This window comes from Caretta caretta, chromosome 1 (genome assembly GCF_965140235.1).
Source record: "Caretta caretta isolate rCarCar2 chromosome 1, rCarCar1.hap1, whole genome shotgun sequence".
Lineage (NCBI taxonomy): Eukaryota > Metazoa > Chordata > Testudines > Cheloniidae > Caretta > Caretta caretta.
This window is the reverse complement of record NC_134206.1, coordinates 144,352,956-144,370,252: the sequence shown is the minus strand read 5'-3', so window position 1 is coordinate 144,370,252 and position 17,297 is coordinate 144,352,956. Positions and strand designations below refer to the sequence as shown.

The following is a 17,297-nucleotide window of genomic DNA, read 5'->3' as shown; positions in this document are numbered from 1 at the left end:
GAGCGCTTTGCAAATTCAGTCCCATTTCATTGTTTAATTCTTTGCTATGACAGTATCAAAAATCCAAAGTCAGTCATTCCTCAACTGCTACATTAAGCATTTTATTTTAAAAATGCATAAAATTTAAAAATAAGATGCACGTGTAATAGAACCAGTTTGCAGACTCAAATCACTCATTGCCATCACACTTACCAGAGAAGAGGATGCACTAGAATTCTAAGCATTTTGCTAGCTACAGGCTCAATTTAGATACAAAAGAGTGCAGATACTTGTCCTTTTCAGCTGCAGAACTTTCAGCAGAGCTTCTACAGTTTATAGGTCATGAAGCCCAGGATTTCACAAGGCAAACACGAGCTTCTGGACAGCTCAAGTGCAGGAACTTAAACTGCCAAGGAATCACTATATCTCAATGAAATACATGGGAAGTAGCCTACACTGACTGCTGGCACGGTATCCATTCAACTGAGAGAGAACACTAATATTAACAGATAGGTGCGTCACTACGACCACGTGAAACATAGTGCTATCATCTCTTTAAAATGGCTGCAGGATCTGTACTTTTTGTAGAGCCTTGAATTTGAAAAAGCCTTGAAGGTGCTCGGATACATTGGTGATGCACACAACACCTAGAAAAGTAAGTTCTACTGCCCCACCTGCAAGTGTCACAGTATGTTAGCAAATCCCCAAAGCTGCTTTTGAAGCTTTAATGGCTTAATTATTGCTTAGGCTAAAAAAAATCCTTGAGCAAAACCTAATCAAGTGTCAGAAGTGGCTGTATGGATTCTTCTCAAATGCAAAATGACAGCTGGTCTGTCCAACATGCTCACAGGACCCATAAGACACCACAGTTTGCCCAGGACACCCAGGGTTTTAAGCAACGGCAATATCCACCAGTTGCCTTTTGCCTTCCTTCAGTCAGCAACTGGCATGCCAGATCCCAGTAAATCCCAGATCTCAATTTTTTTATACAGCTTGAACCAGACTGTGATGTACAGGAGTGAAGACTATAGAAAGATATTAGAATGGCATCCTTCCCCTTTTTGCTTCACTTAGGAGTCACTTATCTTTTGCTTATATGAATGGTGAGATCAATCTTTCCCTGATCGAAGGGCTATGTCCTGTCTACCAACAAGTTTCCAGAGACTTTAGCAGAAAGTTTGGATGAGTTTTAAAGACGTATCAGAAAAATTAAATTGCACAGCAAGGAATTAATTACTTAAATTTCAAGCTTTTCAGGGGCAAAGGTCTTCATACGCATTTGCACAATGCCCATCAGTGGGACCCTCATTCTCACTGGGCTTCTGGTAATAAATATCAAACAAAAATGGTCAGGATTTTCGCAACTAGTGATCTGAGCCACCATGAAAGAAGCCTGATTTTTATAGAGTTGGCATGCAGCTCTTGGGAATCAGGCTGGATCTGCAGTCTTTAAGAGAGTTAACAGGCCCCACTGAGCACATGGCTTCTCAGGGTGGAATATAAAAGGAAGGGGAAGCTGGGTAAAAAGGGGAAATAGAGGGAAGAGTGTGTCCTCTCCCCTGCTGGCTGGCTGAGGCAGGGAAAGCCTCTGGAGATTATTTGCCCAGTATTTCTCAGCTGATTTGGCTTTTTGTTTTGTTTTGAGAAGATTGTGTGGAAAAGGCCTTAAAAGGTTTGGCGATTTATTTCCGTAACCTTGCTAGCGAAATGGCCCACCAGCTTACAGACTCCTTCAAGTTGCCTCCAGTTGGGCACTCAAAATCATTTAACAAACAGATAGTGAGATAAAAGTCAAACAACCTACAGTAATCCTTGCACCAAAAAATGCTGGACATCAAGTTTAGATAGAGTATTACACGTACAAGTACTGAAGCTCCATAATTCTTCATACTCTTCAATATAAACCTTGCTAATGCTTTTTCTATATACATGCTATTGTGTACGTGTACCTCTAATAGGACAGCTTTTTCCGGAACCCAACATCAGAGTTTTGCTGTGGTCTCTGGACATTTCAAAAGAGCACTTCATATTTACAAACTGTCACATTGACCAACTGACTGGTAAGTAGCAACTTACTTTATTTAAATTTACCACAGGACCCTTTAAGCTAAAACAACCACTGCAGTTGAATCCACTGACACTGAGGTGAGGATAGGGAGTGTTGGGAGCACCTGTTAGTACTATCACATTCTAGGCAATAATTTCCCAATTCCTAGCCAAGAAACCCGGGACATTCACTCTCTTTTGAATATGCTGAGGGAACAGCAACTAAATTTGATTCAGGAAATATACCATATATGCTCGTTCATAAGCTGAATATTTTTGGTAAACAAGCGACGCATCAAAGAGCAGGGGTGGGCTTATAAATGGGTCTACACCAAAATTTGATGATTTTAAACTCTATGGAATCATTGAATTGAATATCTGATACACTGTCGTTTTGTTTACCTGGAGCGTCTGCAGGCATGGAGCCCCTCAGCCCATGCCTGCAGACACTCCAGGTAAACAAAATGTACCGACCCACCAACGGCTTACCCTGACAGGCTGGGAGCCAAAGTTTGCCGACCCATTTATTGATGTCAATACTGCAGCCTTTTAAAGTTGCAAAGGCTTTCTTTAGTAGACTAGATTGGCTTGAAAGGAATACTAAAAGAGCAGTGCTGCAGATCTACATGACATTTGACTCATGCATTTCACAAAATGCTATGCCTTACAAGCCAATCAGAAAAATACAATGAACGATAGTACTATAGCACTGTGTCAGTCCGCTACTGTGTAATTTGATCTCTTCATGCATTTCTACCAATGGACCTCATAAGTCTCGAGCCAATATGAAAATATAACGTGCAGAATCAATGGAATCTCTAATAAAATTGAAATTGCCTGTTATCCCCACAGACATGCCAATCTACAGGGCTGCTTTGAAATAAAGAACAATCATTTGACAGCGATAAAGCAGGTGATATTCCTATATAAAGTCCTACAAAATCTATAACTACAATAATAATAATAATCTATTTTCATACTAGTATTTAAAATGAACAATGGTGAAATCAAAAGAAAAAGGTCTGTTTATCACGCAGCGTTCGAACTTAAAGTTGTTGAATATGCAGAAGCAAACAATAATTGCGCTGCTGCTCATGAATTCTGTATCAATGAGAAGCAAGGTAGAGAATGGCAAAAAAATAAAACACTAAAAGACATGCCAAGAAGCAAGAAAAAATGTCCAACGAGGTGCACTTCATTTCCTGAGTTGGAAAGAGACATCTCAATAATTGGGTTGCTGAATGTCGACAATATGGGTACATTGTCACTAGAACTGGAATTTGTCTGCGTGCTCTGCAAATGTCGAAAGACGACAAATACAAGTCAATAAAGCCATCAGTATTTGTCGCATCAGCCAGTTGGTGTACTCGCTTCATGAACCGTCATAGTCTCTGTTTCTGTCAGCGAACAAAGATAGCGCAAAAGCTGCCGAGAGATCTGGAAGAAAAAAATCGAATCTTTCCAAAGGTTTATTATAAAATATCGAAAGGAATATGCATTTGAACGGTCACAAACAGCAAATATGGACAAAACACCAATGACATTGATCTCCAGAGCAACAGAATGGTAACCAGTGTTGGCGACAAAAAAGTTTTAATTAAAGCCACTGGCCATGAAAAAATCCATGTTACGGTGGTTTTATCTTGTTTGGCAAATGGATCAAAGCTCCCTCCTGTTGTTGTTGTTTTTTTTAAAAGAATAACCTTGCCTACAAACATGAAATTTCCTGCTGGTGTCATGGTACGTGCACACGAAAAGGGATGGATGGATGAAAGTGGGACTATTGAATGGCTGGAAAAAGTGTGGAATAAGAGACCAGGAGCACTTTTCAAGAAACATGGACATGGTTAGGGCACACAAGACTGATGAGGTGAAAAATGTGGCCAAAAATATGAAAACTAATTTGGCTGTAATACCTGGAGGCCTAACTTCAGTTCTACAACCTCTTGATGTCTGCCTGAACAAACCCTTTAAAGACAGGCTACGCAAAATGTGGTCTGAATGGATGTGCTCAGGCATGGGGAAGTTGACAAAAGGCAGGAATCTTATGAAGCCTGAAATCAATCTGGTCGCCCAATGGATCAAGGATGCGTGGGTGTCCATTCCCTCGGAAATGACAGGAAAAATCGTTTAGGAAATGCTTTATCAGCAATGCACTCGATGGGTCAGAAGATGCCATATTTGATGATGACACAACAGAGGCTGATGATGAGAAGGAATCAGAGACTGAAGACGACACTGTCAACATCTACAATGACAATGCAGGTGCAGTTGTGACTGAAGCAGAGTTTAATGAACTGTTTGGTGAATCAGACACTGATTCAGACTCTGAAGGATTTTAAGACTTTTTAAAGTCTCATATTGTTCTAAGTTACTTGTTTTAAATATCCATTTACTGATTTTAAATATTGACTAATTTTTAAGGTGAATACATATTTGTTCAGTTATTATTATTTTACAACAGGTTTTTCATTAGATTACATTAAAATAATTCTAGCAAAACCTGAAATGTGTTTAGCCCACGAAAGTTTATGCCCAAATAAATTTGTTAATCTTTAAAGTGCCACAAGTACTCCTTGTTGTTTTGCTGATACAGACTAACACGGCTACCACTCTGAAACTTAATAGTTGTGTTTAATAACCTGTTAATAAACTCCTCTTCCTATTAAATACTGAAATAAATCATCTTCAGTGTAAACTGCCTGCAGAAGATTCTTTTATCACTGAAACACATTAGAATATTTTCATTCGTAAGTAAGTGAATATCCAGAAAGAGGAGATGACGAGCTGTTACAAAACCACAGAATCTTTGCTACAACCAAGGAACATGCATACTAATTAAATGATTAACAATAGCCAACTTGGCATGGATATTGTCAAGAGATACTTGACCCTAAAATTTAGGGTTTTTTTATACAAAATTATTTAAATCCATCAAGCTCAATTTGCAATTTATAGCACATTAGATGTAAGCATCTAAAAACACTTTATAAAAACATTAAGGGTGAAATCAATGGGAGTTTTGCCACTGACTTCAACGTGGCCAAGATTTCACCCAAATGCTTTGTCTGGCTTGTGAGATCTCACCCCACCCCACTGAAATGCTGTCAGCTTTAGGTTGTGAGCAACAACTGTTTCATAGTGAACATGAACTCTGAACAACACTTAAGGCCATTAAAAATATATATATCCAACTGGAGATATAGGAAGGATTTATAACTGGAGGAAAAAATTGGCAAGAACACCAAGATGTACATCATAAAAACAAGAACGGCCATATCAGATCAGACCAATGGTCCATCTAGCCCAGTATCCTGTCTTCTAACAGTGACCTGCATGACATGCTTCAGAGGGAGTGAACAGGGCAATTCATCGAGTAATGCACCCTGTTGTTCAGCCCCAGTTTCTGGCACTCAGAGGTTTAGGAACACCAGCGCATAGGCCTGCATCCCTGACCATCTTGGAATTGATAGACCTATCCTCCAGGAACTCATCCAATTCTTTTTTGGATTCAGTTATATTTTTGGCCTTCACAAATGCCCCTGGCAAGGAGTTCCACAGGATGACTGCGTTTTGTGAGAAGAAGTACTTCCTTATGTTTGTTTTAAACCAGCTGATTATTAATTTCATTGGGTGACGTCTGGTTCTTGTGTTCTGTGAAGGGGTAAATACTACCTCCTTAGGCACTCTCTCCATACCATTCATGATTTCATAGATCTTTATCATATCCCTCCTCACTTGTCTCTTTTCTAAGCTGAACAGTCCCAGTCTTTTTAATTTTTCCTCATGTGGAATCTGTTCTAAACCCTTAGTCATCTGTGTTGCCCTTCTATGTACTTTTCCAATTCTAATATATCTGTTTTGAGATGGGGTGACCAGAACTGCAGTATTCAAGCTGTTGGCGTACAATGGATTTATATAATGGCATCATATTTTTTGTCTTATTATCTATCCCTTTCCTAATGGTTCCTAATATTGTCAGCTTTTTTGACTGTGCTGCATACTGAGCAAATGTTCTCAGAGAACTATCCACAGTGACCGCACAATCTTTTTCTTGGGTGGTAACAGCTAATTTAGACCCCATCATTTTGTATGTGTAGTTGGGATCATCTTTGAATTTATCAACATTCAATTTCATCTGCCATTTTGTTGCCCAGTCACCCAGTTTTGTGAGATCCGTTTGTAACTCTTCACTGTCAGCTCTGGACTCAACTATCTTGTGTATTTGTGTCTCATCTGCAAATGTTGCCACCTCAGTGTTTACCCCTTTTTCCAAGATCATCTGAGTATGTTAAGCAGCACAGGTCCCACTACAGATCTTTGGGGTGCCCAGCTACTGACCATTCCAGTGTGAAAACTAACCATTTATTCCTACCCTTTGTATCCTATCTTTTAACCAGTTACTGATCCATGAGAGGACTTCCATACTCCTTCAAAAAGTGTGAAGGGAACTACAAAAGCATAAGACGACAGGACCTCCATTTGAAATATTATCCAAAAGATAACACAAACTGCAGCAGCGTAAGATTCCTTTGGTACTATGCTGGGTCACTGGGGAAAAATACTCAGATAAAGACAGCACCATTTACTAAATTCCCAGACAATACTTACTTGAGCATTTAGCTATTCCTTGAAAGTTTCATCTCCAAGTACTGACCCTGAGAGACTCCTTAGATTGAGAAATTTAGCTGAATCAAGGAGCACAAGGTTTTATGGCTTTTCTTTTAAAAGGAACTTCAATAAGTATCTATCAACATTAGGTATTTGAGCTACAAGTTAGCAGATTAACTTCAAGATAGACATGCCAGAAGATACACACCAGAAAGAAAAAAGTTAAACAACTCCAATCCAATCAGGGTATAAGAGTCAGTTGTAAATTCCCAAGAAGGATCTAAGAGACGGTATGTGTAGCTCAATCTCTCTGTCTTTGTTAATGACAGCACTGAAGACATCTGTTCTAATCTACTGCACTGTGTAACTCAAGACAAGGGGATACAATAAAGTTAGAGAGCTATAAATCTGAAATGGATAAAAAGAAATACATTTTACACTACATAAAATTTTACTTTTGAATTCAGTGCCACAGGATATTGAGGCAAATGGCCTCATAAGATTCAAAACAGGATTAGACACCAATGAATACGAGCAGAATCTGTAGATACACTAGCTAGGATCAACACTTTAACAAATATCAATCTTAATTTTTCAGTATGTAAGTCAATTTTGTCTTTCTGGAAAACTCTCTTCCCTATCAAACTTCCCCCTGCTGACAATTCCTCTCCACTCCCTCAGGCCAACATGCTGCAGAGGGGGATTACTTGAGTTTAGGGAGGTCAAACCTGGGGCAGAAGTGAGCTCCGTGTAGGTAGGTAGGCTGGTAGCTTAGGTGAGGCAGAATGGGAGAGGTACTCCTGGGGGAATTCTGCATAACTGGAGTGCAGCAGAAAAATGAGCTACAAGAATTCCTTTGCTTCCTTGCAGAAAATTGTTTCTGTGGGGAAACAAAGAGAAGCTTCAGAAGTGCTCACTCACCCCTCCCGGCAGCTCAGACACATCTGTTCAGGCAGCCAGGGGAAGAGGTAAATTACTGGGGGGGAGGGGATCTGGGGATGCCCTGGCCACCCAGGGACATTAGTCCCAGCTGGGCATGGGGGGCGGAGAAGAAGGACAGAGACCCTCCCGCTTTCCTGCGCTGAGCAGCTGGGGCTGGGTCAGATCAAGCCCCAGAAACTTCCCCTGGCTACATAAAGCTCTGCACCATGGGTCTGTGTGTGGGGGGCGGGGGGGGGGGGCAGTTAGGCTCAAGGGGGCGGGTTCCAAGTGCGGGGAGGTGAGGTTCAGCCGGGGAGGGGGTCCAGATTCACAGGGATTGAGCGGACATGGGGAGCAGCTCCCTGTATGGTGACCCCTCCCCCACCTTTGTAATCAGGAATCCAATGCACCCAGAACCCTCCCACAGAGTCCCCAAACCCCATACGGCTGATCCTCCCCCTTGTATCAGGAGCCACCCATACCCGGACCCTCACCCCACTGAGCTCCAACCAGCTGCACCCTGACCCCCATACCTCATCAAGTCCCACTCAGCCCTAATCACCTTCACCTTGTGCCCCCTTGCAGAGTCCTATTCTCCCTGCACCCAGAACCTCGCACCAAGCCCCTGTGCATCCAGATTCCCCCCTACACCCAGACCCTCTACTGAGCTGCCCACACCCAGACTGCACCCTGGTACTCCTGAAGAAATTCTGCACCAAAAAAAAAAAAAAAATTAAAATTCTGCAAAGTTCTGCATATTTTGTCAAAATAATACAAACACAATAACAATATAATCACACCATTTTCAATTATTTTGGTAATTTATTTAAAAATACTTGTCAGCAAATATCTGAAAACTGTGTGATTGTACTGTGGTATTTTGACAAATAAAATATGCAGAATTTTAAAATGTGTGCAAAATATTTAATTTTTTGGCGCAGAATTCCCTCAGGAGTAGGGAGAGAGAGATTAACCACTGGGAGTGGGATCTGCCTGCACTCAGCAAGAGTGACTAGAGAATGACAGGAAAACAGAGGAAGTAGGAGTGCCTGGTGAAAAGAGAAGAGAGTAGAATATGCTCTTATCTCCCTTCTCTGAACTATCAGAACACGATCAGGATTCAAAGAATAAATTGCCAATTGCAGCCATTTCAGAGGACATGAGTTTTCAAGTATCTAATAGGATGTGAAGAAAATGTATATGGCACCAACTCCTCTTCCCTAGAGCAGGAAGGAGCATCTGGTGGCCAATCTGCAAGTGACAGAGACTTTCTTTGCTTAAGGAGGACCAAAGCACTCATCCTCTTCAGTAGCCAGATTAGCCTTGAATACCAAACAAATTGTTTTAGTTAAAGTAGTGACCCTGCCATTATAATAATACTGGCCCTTCATATCTTCACTTCTGACTCATGGGCTTCTGCATTCATTTTCTTAATGTACTTCTGCTACACAAAAGGGAATTTCTGCTTAACATTCCTGGGCATGGACTATTCTATTCATTTTCATTTATAAACCAGTCAGCCAAGATTTCCCCCAAAAGAAGCAGTCTAGACCTAAAAATCACTCACTGTGTCGTAACATGACTTTTTCCAAAGAACTGCAAAAATTTTACACTCTTCATACATTTATCCTGTTCTTTGAAGTTCATAGTCAATTATATTTTCAAGCAAATTTTACATTTTGCCACTTCTTGTATAATCAGTTTCACAGTCTCCCTATATGACTAGTGTTCATCTGTTTCTGGGGGGAATCTTTCAAACAGCAACAAAGATGCAACTTAAAAAGGAAGATTGCAAAGGTACAAAAAATGGCAGGAACAGATTTTTTTTTTCAAACTGACTAGATTTCTGGTCGAATGTGTCCTTTAAAATTAAGGCTCTAGCCATTTAAAGTATTCTTCAGTGACTATATTGAGTTTTCCACAGTGACAGATGGACCACTTGGCTGTGCCACGTGAATGGCAGCTTCTTCTCTCTGCAGTGGTGTCTGCAACCATAGGGAATTATTGTTTAACATAGGCCCTTAATCCTGCACACAATTTTACAGGTGGTTAACTTCCATGCAACTACGTGGACGTGTTTGCAGGATTAGGGCTTCGTCTTTTCCCAGTTTGTCCATCAAAAAATAGGGCGCTGAGAGACTGAATTGCTTACAAGGTGCTTTGAGATCCTTGGATGAAGTGTGCCACGCACGTGCAGAGTAACATCATTCCTCTAACTCAAACTAATTTTTAAAAAAAAAATATCCAGGAAGTTCTCACCTTTTCCTTATTTATCTAACAGACTAATTCTTACAAAATAAATATTCAGGAGGACAAAGGGATATTTTGCGGAGTTTTAGTAAACAAGTTTTGTCTAGTTAAAATCTTGCAATATCTTTCAAAAAATATCAAAACACCACAGAGATACTGAGGGTGCATCTTCAAGCACAGCTGTCATTACAACCCATTCTACCTTTACTCTTGTAGTTAGGATATTACCAGAACGCCAAACCTCTACAGTACACTCTATGGACCCGCAATATTTGGTGGAAACTTGGTACAGTACAGCTTCTTGACATTCATAAGTAACTCTCAACCAATTTTAGAGAATGCTGTTTAATAAATCTCTCTCTCTCCTTGGAAGAAGTCATCAACTTCTTATCAGCCATTTTAATTATCCTTCATTGTTTCTATTACGCTCCCAGTTTAATAATATTTAGACCAGTAATGCTTTCCAAAAGCCAGTGTGAAACAACTCTATATATAGTACAAATTCAAATTACCAGACTATTGTCCTTTGCTACATAGATAAATGACGTTGCAAATTATTTACCGTTTTACAACTAATCAGGTTCCAGGTGACCAACATTCTTAAGGCAAATTCATTTACCTGACTGGTTTCATGGTATGCTTTCCCAAAAACAAAGCAAAAAAGTATCTGAGAGGCAAAGAACATCACGTATAAAATTTATTCTTTCACCTCTGTACCAATGGGAGTTACTTGCAAGAATGGAGAGAAGCGTTGACCCCTTATAATCTTTTCTTAAAATAATTAATGTGATTTATCATTTGGCATTTTGTGCAAATTCAGTAAAACATTAAGGTGCATATTAAGAGGTGAAACTCGCAATGCCTTATAAGAATATATATTTTTGGATGCACTTGACAAATGGATTTGGGAATGTGGGGAAAGCATCAGTTTAAAACTACAGAAACCTTCTAAGAACTATGCATCTTTATCGTCACTAGCTATAAGATCTGAAGAGCCCAAAAGGATTTTATGTAACCGACGACACTGACTGTGCAATCTAAAACTGCTGCAAAGAGTGGATTTTCTAACCACACATTCAGCTATGTTTGAACTTGTCTGTTACATCATATTGCTGTATAAGATGCTATTGACTATTAAAGGGATTCTATAGATTTTGCTGATTTTTATTTCTGCATAAAAACTGGCCTTTAAGAAGTAATACCCTTTCACTGTACAGTTGTGTACTTAAGTGCAATCACAGTGCAATCCCATTTGTCAATATCAAACCAAACTAACCAAGCATATTTTGGTAAAGTTGTTATAACACTACCTACACCAAAAATGCTTAGTGCTTTTCTTAAGTCTCATACATCACTTCGTTTTTTGCAATTTCAGTGCCCTTATAGCACTTTGTATGGAAGTAATTGGCTAATATGGTTCAGTGGATTTTGGAACAAAGCAGAGACTTTAAACTGAAATCAGAAGTCATCTTCTGGAGAGACAAAGATGGTAAATTATCGATTAGCTTTGTATTTAGACGCATCCCTGGGTTCACTGCTAGGATTGCTCCAGTCATCAGCTTCAGGTGTAGTCTTGTAGTGTCGCCATGCTGACTTATTAAAAACTGGAAGTCTTTCAAACGATTCACTTGAAAGAGCCTATAAAATGAAAGCAATGGTAAGAGACTGTTGCTGAGATATGTACAATAAGGTGGTAAACATGATAACAGACTCTTTGTGAACACTAACTTCTGCATTCAATGAAAGCTTCAACTATTTACATGTCCCCCACACATGATATTTTAGAAACCTCTTTGACCATGCTTATGGTGACCCAGTTCAAAATGGGTTGACCATATTGCAATAAAAATCCATAAAAAAAAATCCATTTTGAAACTCTCCCCGTCTCCAAGATGGCTATAAAGAGAATAAAAAGAAAGCAGTTAAAAGAAAAAAATTTTAGGGGGCCGTTTATGCGGTTTTTTTTTAAACTATTTTGGTAGGCCCACTCCCCTAGATCAGTGTCTCTCAGCCTTTCCAGACTACTGTACCCCTTGCAGGAGTCTGATTTGTCTTGCGTACCCCCAAGTTTCACCTCACTTAAAAACTACTAGCTTACAAAATCTGACATAAAAATACAAAAATGTCATAACACATTATTACTGCTTACTTTCTCATTTTTACCATATAATTATAAAATAAATCATTTGGAATATAAATATTGTACTAACATTTCAGTGTATAGTATATAGAGCAGTATAAACAAGTCATTGTCTGTATGAAATTTTAGTTTGTACTTACTTCACTAGTGCTTTTTATGTTGCCTGTTGTAAAACTAGGCAAATATCTAGGTGAGTTGATGTACCCCCTGGAAGACCTCTGTGTACCCCCAGGGATACATGTACCACTTGCTGAGAACCACTGCCCTAGATATAACATGATTAATTTGAATCTAGAACTAAAGCCAGCTGGCTTGACGCAATCCAGACAAGACTGAGATAGTGTTGGTCGGTTGTGGGGAAGCAGGTGGAAGAGGTGGTAGAATTCAAAGAGGGATCGCAACTGCCAGTTGTAACACCAGTGCACAACTTGGGGTTTCTGTCAGAGCCTGGGCTGCTCCTGGATGTATGGGTAGCAGTTTTTTCTATTATTACATTTTCCTGGGCTGGTGAGTAAGCCCACCAAACATTCATCTTCTCTCTCCAGTGAGGACCCTGCCACACTTGTCCATACCTTTGTCAAATCAAGATTAGATTATTGTAATGCACTCCAAGTGACGTTACACTTTGGTAACATTCAGAAGATGAAGCCAGTGGAGAATTATGAAATGCCTACTTAGGGCAGCTGCACGGACTAGCACTATGTGACATGCACTGGGTTGGATTCAAGCAGTTGGCTTTAAATGCCCTGATTTGTCTGTGACCTGGTTCCCTGAGTAATGCTTCTCCCCCCATGATATACTGCTACAATTGAGCTCAGCAGACACACTGGAGATGGAACTCCCTTAATATAAAAGAGAAGGAGCCGCTGGCAGAACGTTCTCTGTGAGGGTTTCTCTATTTTGTGATGATCTAGTCTGACCCAGCCCTGGCTGGGATGATTTAGTTGGGGATTGGTCCTGCTTTGAGCAGGGGGTTGGACTAGATGACCTCCTGAAGTCCCTTCCAACCCTGATATTCTATGATTCTATGACCTCCTGTATAACACAGGCAGTAAAATTTCCCCACAATAACTCCTACAGCGTATCTTTTAGAAAAACAGCCAATCCCGATTTAAAACTTGCCAGTGATGGAGAATCAATCCTTGGTAAATTCCAAACAATAAACTATCTAACCTTCATTGGCTAGGGGCAAGGTTCGTACTAAAGGGGTGATCCCCAAAGATGGGAGAAGTAAAAGTAAAGACTGGGAGGAGGAGAAGAAAAAAAAAGAATAGATATGGAACACTTTAACCGGTATCATTATTCTACACTCCCATGTACACTTTGCTCCTGCTCTCCCAATTTAATTCACAAGTGTCAGAAACCAAAAGAACAAAAGTACTAAGAAAAGTTGCCTGTTATCACACCAGGGTCTTGGGTATCTCATCGCTTTAATATGGATCAAAATCAAAATATGGAACAAAGACCCAACATTAAGGGATTAAAAAAAATACTGGAAACAAGCTAATTCAATATCAAAGGTGGTGGTCAAAAATGCCACATTTATAACTTCAGTTTTTAGGATTCTGCATGTCTGATTTAAATAAAGTACAATAATACAAGTTAAAACACACTGGTATATATACTGGAAACAAATTTAAGTGTGAAAGCAGGAACAGTTGACTGTTCTGCCTGACGAGAATTAATTATACTGAGCGCTTTACTATCTTATGATGGAATCAAGTTGTTACCTTCAAATAAATTACAGCATCAGTACCCACGCCTTCCATCGAATAGAGTTTGAGATCTCCTTGAAAGTATCTAGCATAAAGACGAGAGATTGGCAAACCATACCCAAATCCAGCCTACGGAACAAAATAAAAATTTGTGGTGAGGAGGTTAAAAATCAATACACTGTATATTATTTATCAAAACAAGATGTTAAAGTTAAAGAAATTAGTTAAAGAAAACTAATTACCCTATTTGCATCAATTTGCCCTTCAGACTTTCTTTTGTTCCTCAGCCTATATAACATTGCAGCCTTCCTTCTGCCTATACAAGATTTACTTGCTTAAATATTAAATAGAAAAATCACCAACATCCGTAATACATTTTGGCAACATACAAAAATAAGGACCAAATCTGATTAGAGGCTTTAGGAGACTAGCTTGTGCATTTTGTTACTTTCCCCAAGAATACAGTTAATTTAGCAGCACAAACAGTAAGCAGTCCCTACCAAACAAAAGAGGATGATGTTCTGTACAGCTCTCTCATGAGATAGCTTGTGCTGCAATATTCCATTCATCGTTGGTGATACTGAGCATCTGATGGCAGTTTATTATCTTGGAACAGAATGTGGAAAAAGCAAGACACAGCCCTGCATACTTCAGCTGATCTATAATGTAGATCTGTAATGTTGACGGCACGTTGCAACATGCTGCAATGGAGGACAGAAGGGAGGTGTAGGGAAAGTAATGACTGCAACTTTATTAATAATATACAAAATAGTAATAGGCAGATAGTCCTTGCTATGGTTACCTATCATCAAAAAGATCATGCTGCAGCATAGTAGCCCTTCTGTTGAACATTAAGGCCTCATTAGAAGCCACACTCTACTTGCATAGGCAAAGACTCATTCATAGGCTTGAAGTAGTTATGCACTAAGACCTGTATCCCCAATTACATAGGACACAAGTCTTCCCCTTTCATGACCCTAGCCTATGGAAATGAGGATTATCATACTGGCAGTCTTCTCTCTCACTGAAGATAGTGGAAGAAGATTTTACCTGCAGATCCTAGCTTTCAGCCCCTGTGACAGAGTGCAGAGAGTTACCAGGTAAGCTTGCACTCTGATCACTCTGACACTGTTTAGTTAGCTCAGAAAAGGCTGATTAGATAATTAACTTAAATTACCCCAATCAGGAGTGGGGGGTGGGGGGATGGATGAGCTGAAGAGCTAATTGGTCCATCAGCTCAAAACTGATAAGAAGGGCACAGGAAAGCAGAGAGGGGGAGAGAGGATCAGAGCTAGCTGAGTCCAGTTTCATGGAGATCTCAGAGAAAAAAAAACCTCAGTCCCTCTCAGGTCCAAGTGAAGGGCCAAAAGCACAGGGTACACTGCAAACAGCACTGCTGAAAGAGACTGTAAAGGGTTGGTGGAGAGAACGTAAATGAATGGCACAGTTAGATAAACAATTAAGGGAGTCTAAGCAGGTTTCTGTGATGCAAGGAGGCAGGAGTGGCGCACATCCTGTTTCAGCCCCCCACAACGTCAGCCCAGCTGAGGTAGAGAATTATCATACTTGTTATTTGTTTGAATCCCCTTATATTGGCAAGGACTTTCCAAAGCAAGAAAGATAGGCTGCAATAAACAAAGTGCTTGAAAACTATGCTCTTACAAAGCAATGAACAACAAAAAGCTGCCAAAAAAGTCTGAACTACAGCAAAACAACAAGAAAGGCAAACCAGAAGCACAGGAAAAGGACCAAAATGCTCATTTAACATTCAGTCATTTATGTAATCTAGTCCTTGTGAAGAATCACATCCCACAAACATGAACAAGCAAATGGCTGCTCTAGCTTCTTGGCTAACTAACTGACTAGAGGAATCACTCACCTCTGTGGCTCCCTAGCAAGCCCACCCACTGTTTGGGGGGCAGTAATGATGAACAGAGCTGTTGTAAGAAACCCTGTATGGGAATTCGAGTACCACCAATACCCAGTAACACATTGCATAATAAGGCTGTTAATGTGTCATCTTGACAGACTTTAGAGAAAAGTTACTAATGAGGTTAGTATTAATAACCCTGGCTTGAGCCAGGCATTATAGACGTGAGTTGCTGTGCTAACTTCCTCACATAGCTCTGCAAAAGAACCTCAGCCCTGACCTTTTTCAGAAAATCAACAATGGTACAAGCATCACATTGCGTACAAACTGCATTATTATAATTTTGCTCTGATTTCTCCATCTCCTTCATTTAAGACCTAAATTATAAAAGTAAAGTACATCATACTGTCTTCCCCTTGAGTGATACACTTTAAACTGTATGGAAAAGCAGCATAGCATCAAATTGCAATGAGTCTCTATACAAGTATGTATCCACTGGGGGCACAATACTTATTGCTATGGCCACCACCTTGAAAGCTGAAACTTTCAATCAGTTCAGACCCAAAATCTGCCTCCCAGAAAAGAAGGTAGATATCACGTAAGGTAAATATCATGTAAGGTCCTCAAGGAAACAGCAACACTGGATTTACATCAGCTAAGGATCGGGCCTGAATTTTAAAATACATAATGGGATGCTATGTTATAAAGGTTTTTCCAGCATGAGTTCGGGATGACCTACACAATGAGTGCATGGCTTCAACACTCATGAGTAATACATCCGATGAAGTGAGCTGTAGCTCACAAAAGCTTATGCTCAAATAAATTTGTTAGTCTCTAAAGTGCCACAAGTACTCCTTTTCTTACAGCTATTCCAAACTCAGATTGATAAAACCTTTATACCAGAGCTCCCATGTTCTCTCATATTGTGCAGCTTTATCATGTCTATCTTTATAGACATGCATACCACACACACACACACACACTCTCTTCCAGGGAAGTTGCCTGATTTTTACAGAATCTAAATGCAGAGACTTGGATTGATTACAGCATTGCTCAACTTTTAAGTTGATGGCGAAAACAGTAAGTTGGAGCGAAATGGAGGAGAAAAATGGGGAAGATAATTCCTGGAAATATTTGTTATGCTGCTTGTTATATAGTTATTAGTATCTGTGCTTCCACTATGAAAATAGCTGTTTGTTTACTTGCTCTTTCTTTTAAATTAAAAAACAGCATGCCATAAACTCACTTCTCAAAGACTCCCATTAACACAGGACATACAGGCACATGCATTGCTTGGAGACATCTCATTTTAAGAGCATATTTATTTCTTGTGAATCGTTAACAATGGAAGAATTTTTTCTAGGATAGCAAAATAATCAATTTCCAAAGAAATGTTTTTAAAAAACTACACTCAAGTCTTTGCTGGACATAGGACACTAGTTATTTTACTAAAGTTAAAAAGCATGTGAATTGGGAGAGCTAACAGTTGACACGATTCATCCTCAAGAGTGGATCAAGACTAAACAGAACTCACTGCCCCCAAATTTTGGGCACCCCCAGAACACACACTACCTGTCCCCAGACTCCACCATGGAGTTCCATTATCACCCAGTCTTTCTTGTTTCCCGTTCCTTACTTTTGTCCATGCCATCCCACACCAATTCATTCCTAAATTTTACCTTCCCCTCCCCATATTCTCCAGCTCGCCCTTCGGAAAGCAGACTTCCTATTTTTCATGCACTGTTTTGGTGGACACCTTGAAGGC

At 39.9% G+C, this 17,297-nt stretch overlaps 1 protein-coding gene across 1 annotated transcript in view; it reads right to left on the bottom strand.

Moving 5' to 3' along the window:
- Nucleotides 1–10,490: 10,490 nt before the first annotated feature.
- PDK3 (pyruvate dehydrogenase kinase 3) overlaps nucleotides 10,491–17,297 on the bottom strand; it is an 85,549-nt gene continuing 78,742 nt past the window's right edge. The window contains exons 10-11 of the mRNA XM_048863264.2: nucleotides 13,678–13,791; nucleotides 10,491–11,445 (exon numbers count right to left, since the gene is read on the bottom strand). Coding sequence (XP_048719221.2) covers nucleotides 11,302–11,445; nucleotides 13,678–13,791 — 258 coding nt within the window. The 3' untranslated portion in view covers nucleotides 10,491–11,301. The remainder of the gene's footprint in view (nucleotides 11,446–13,677; nucleotides 13,792–17,297) is intronic.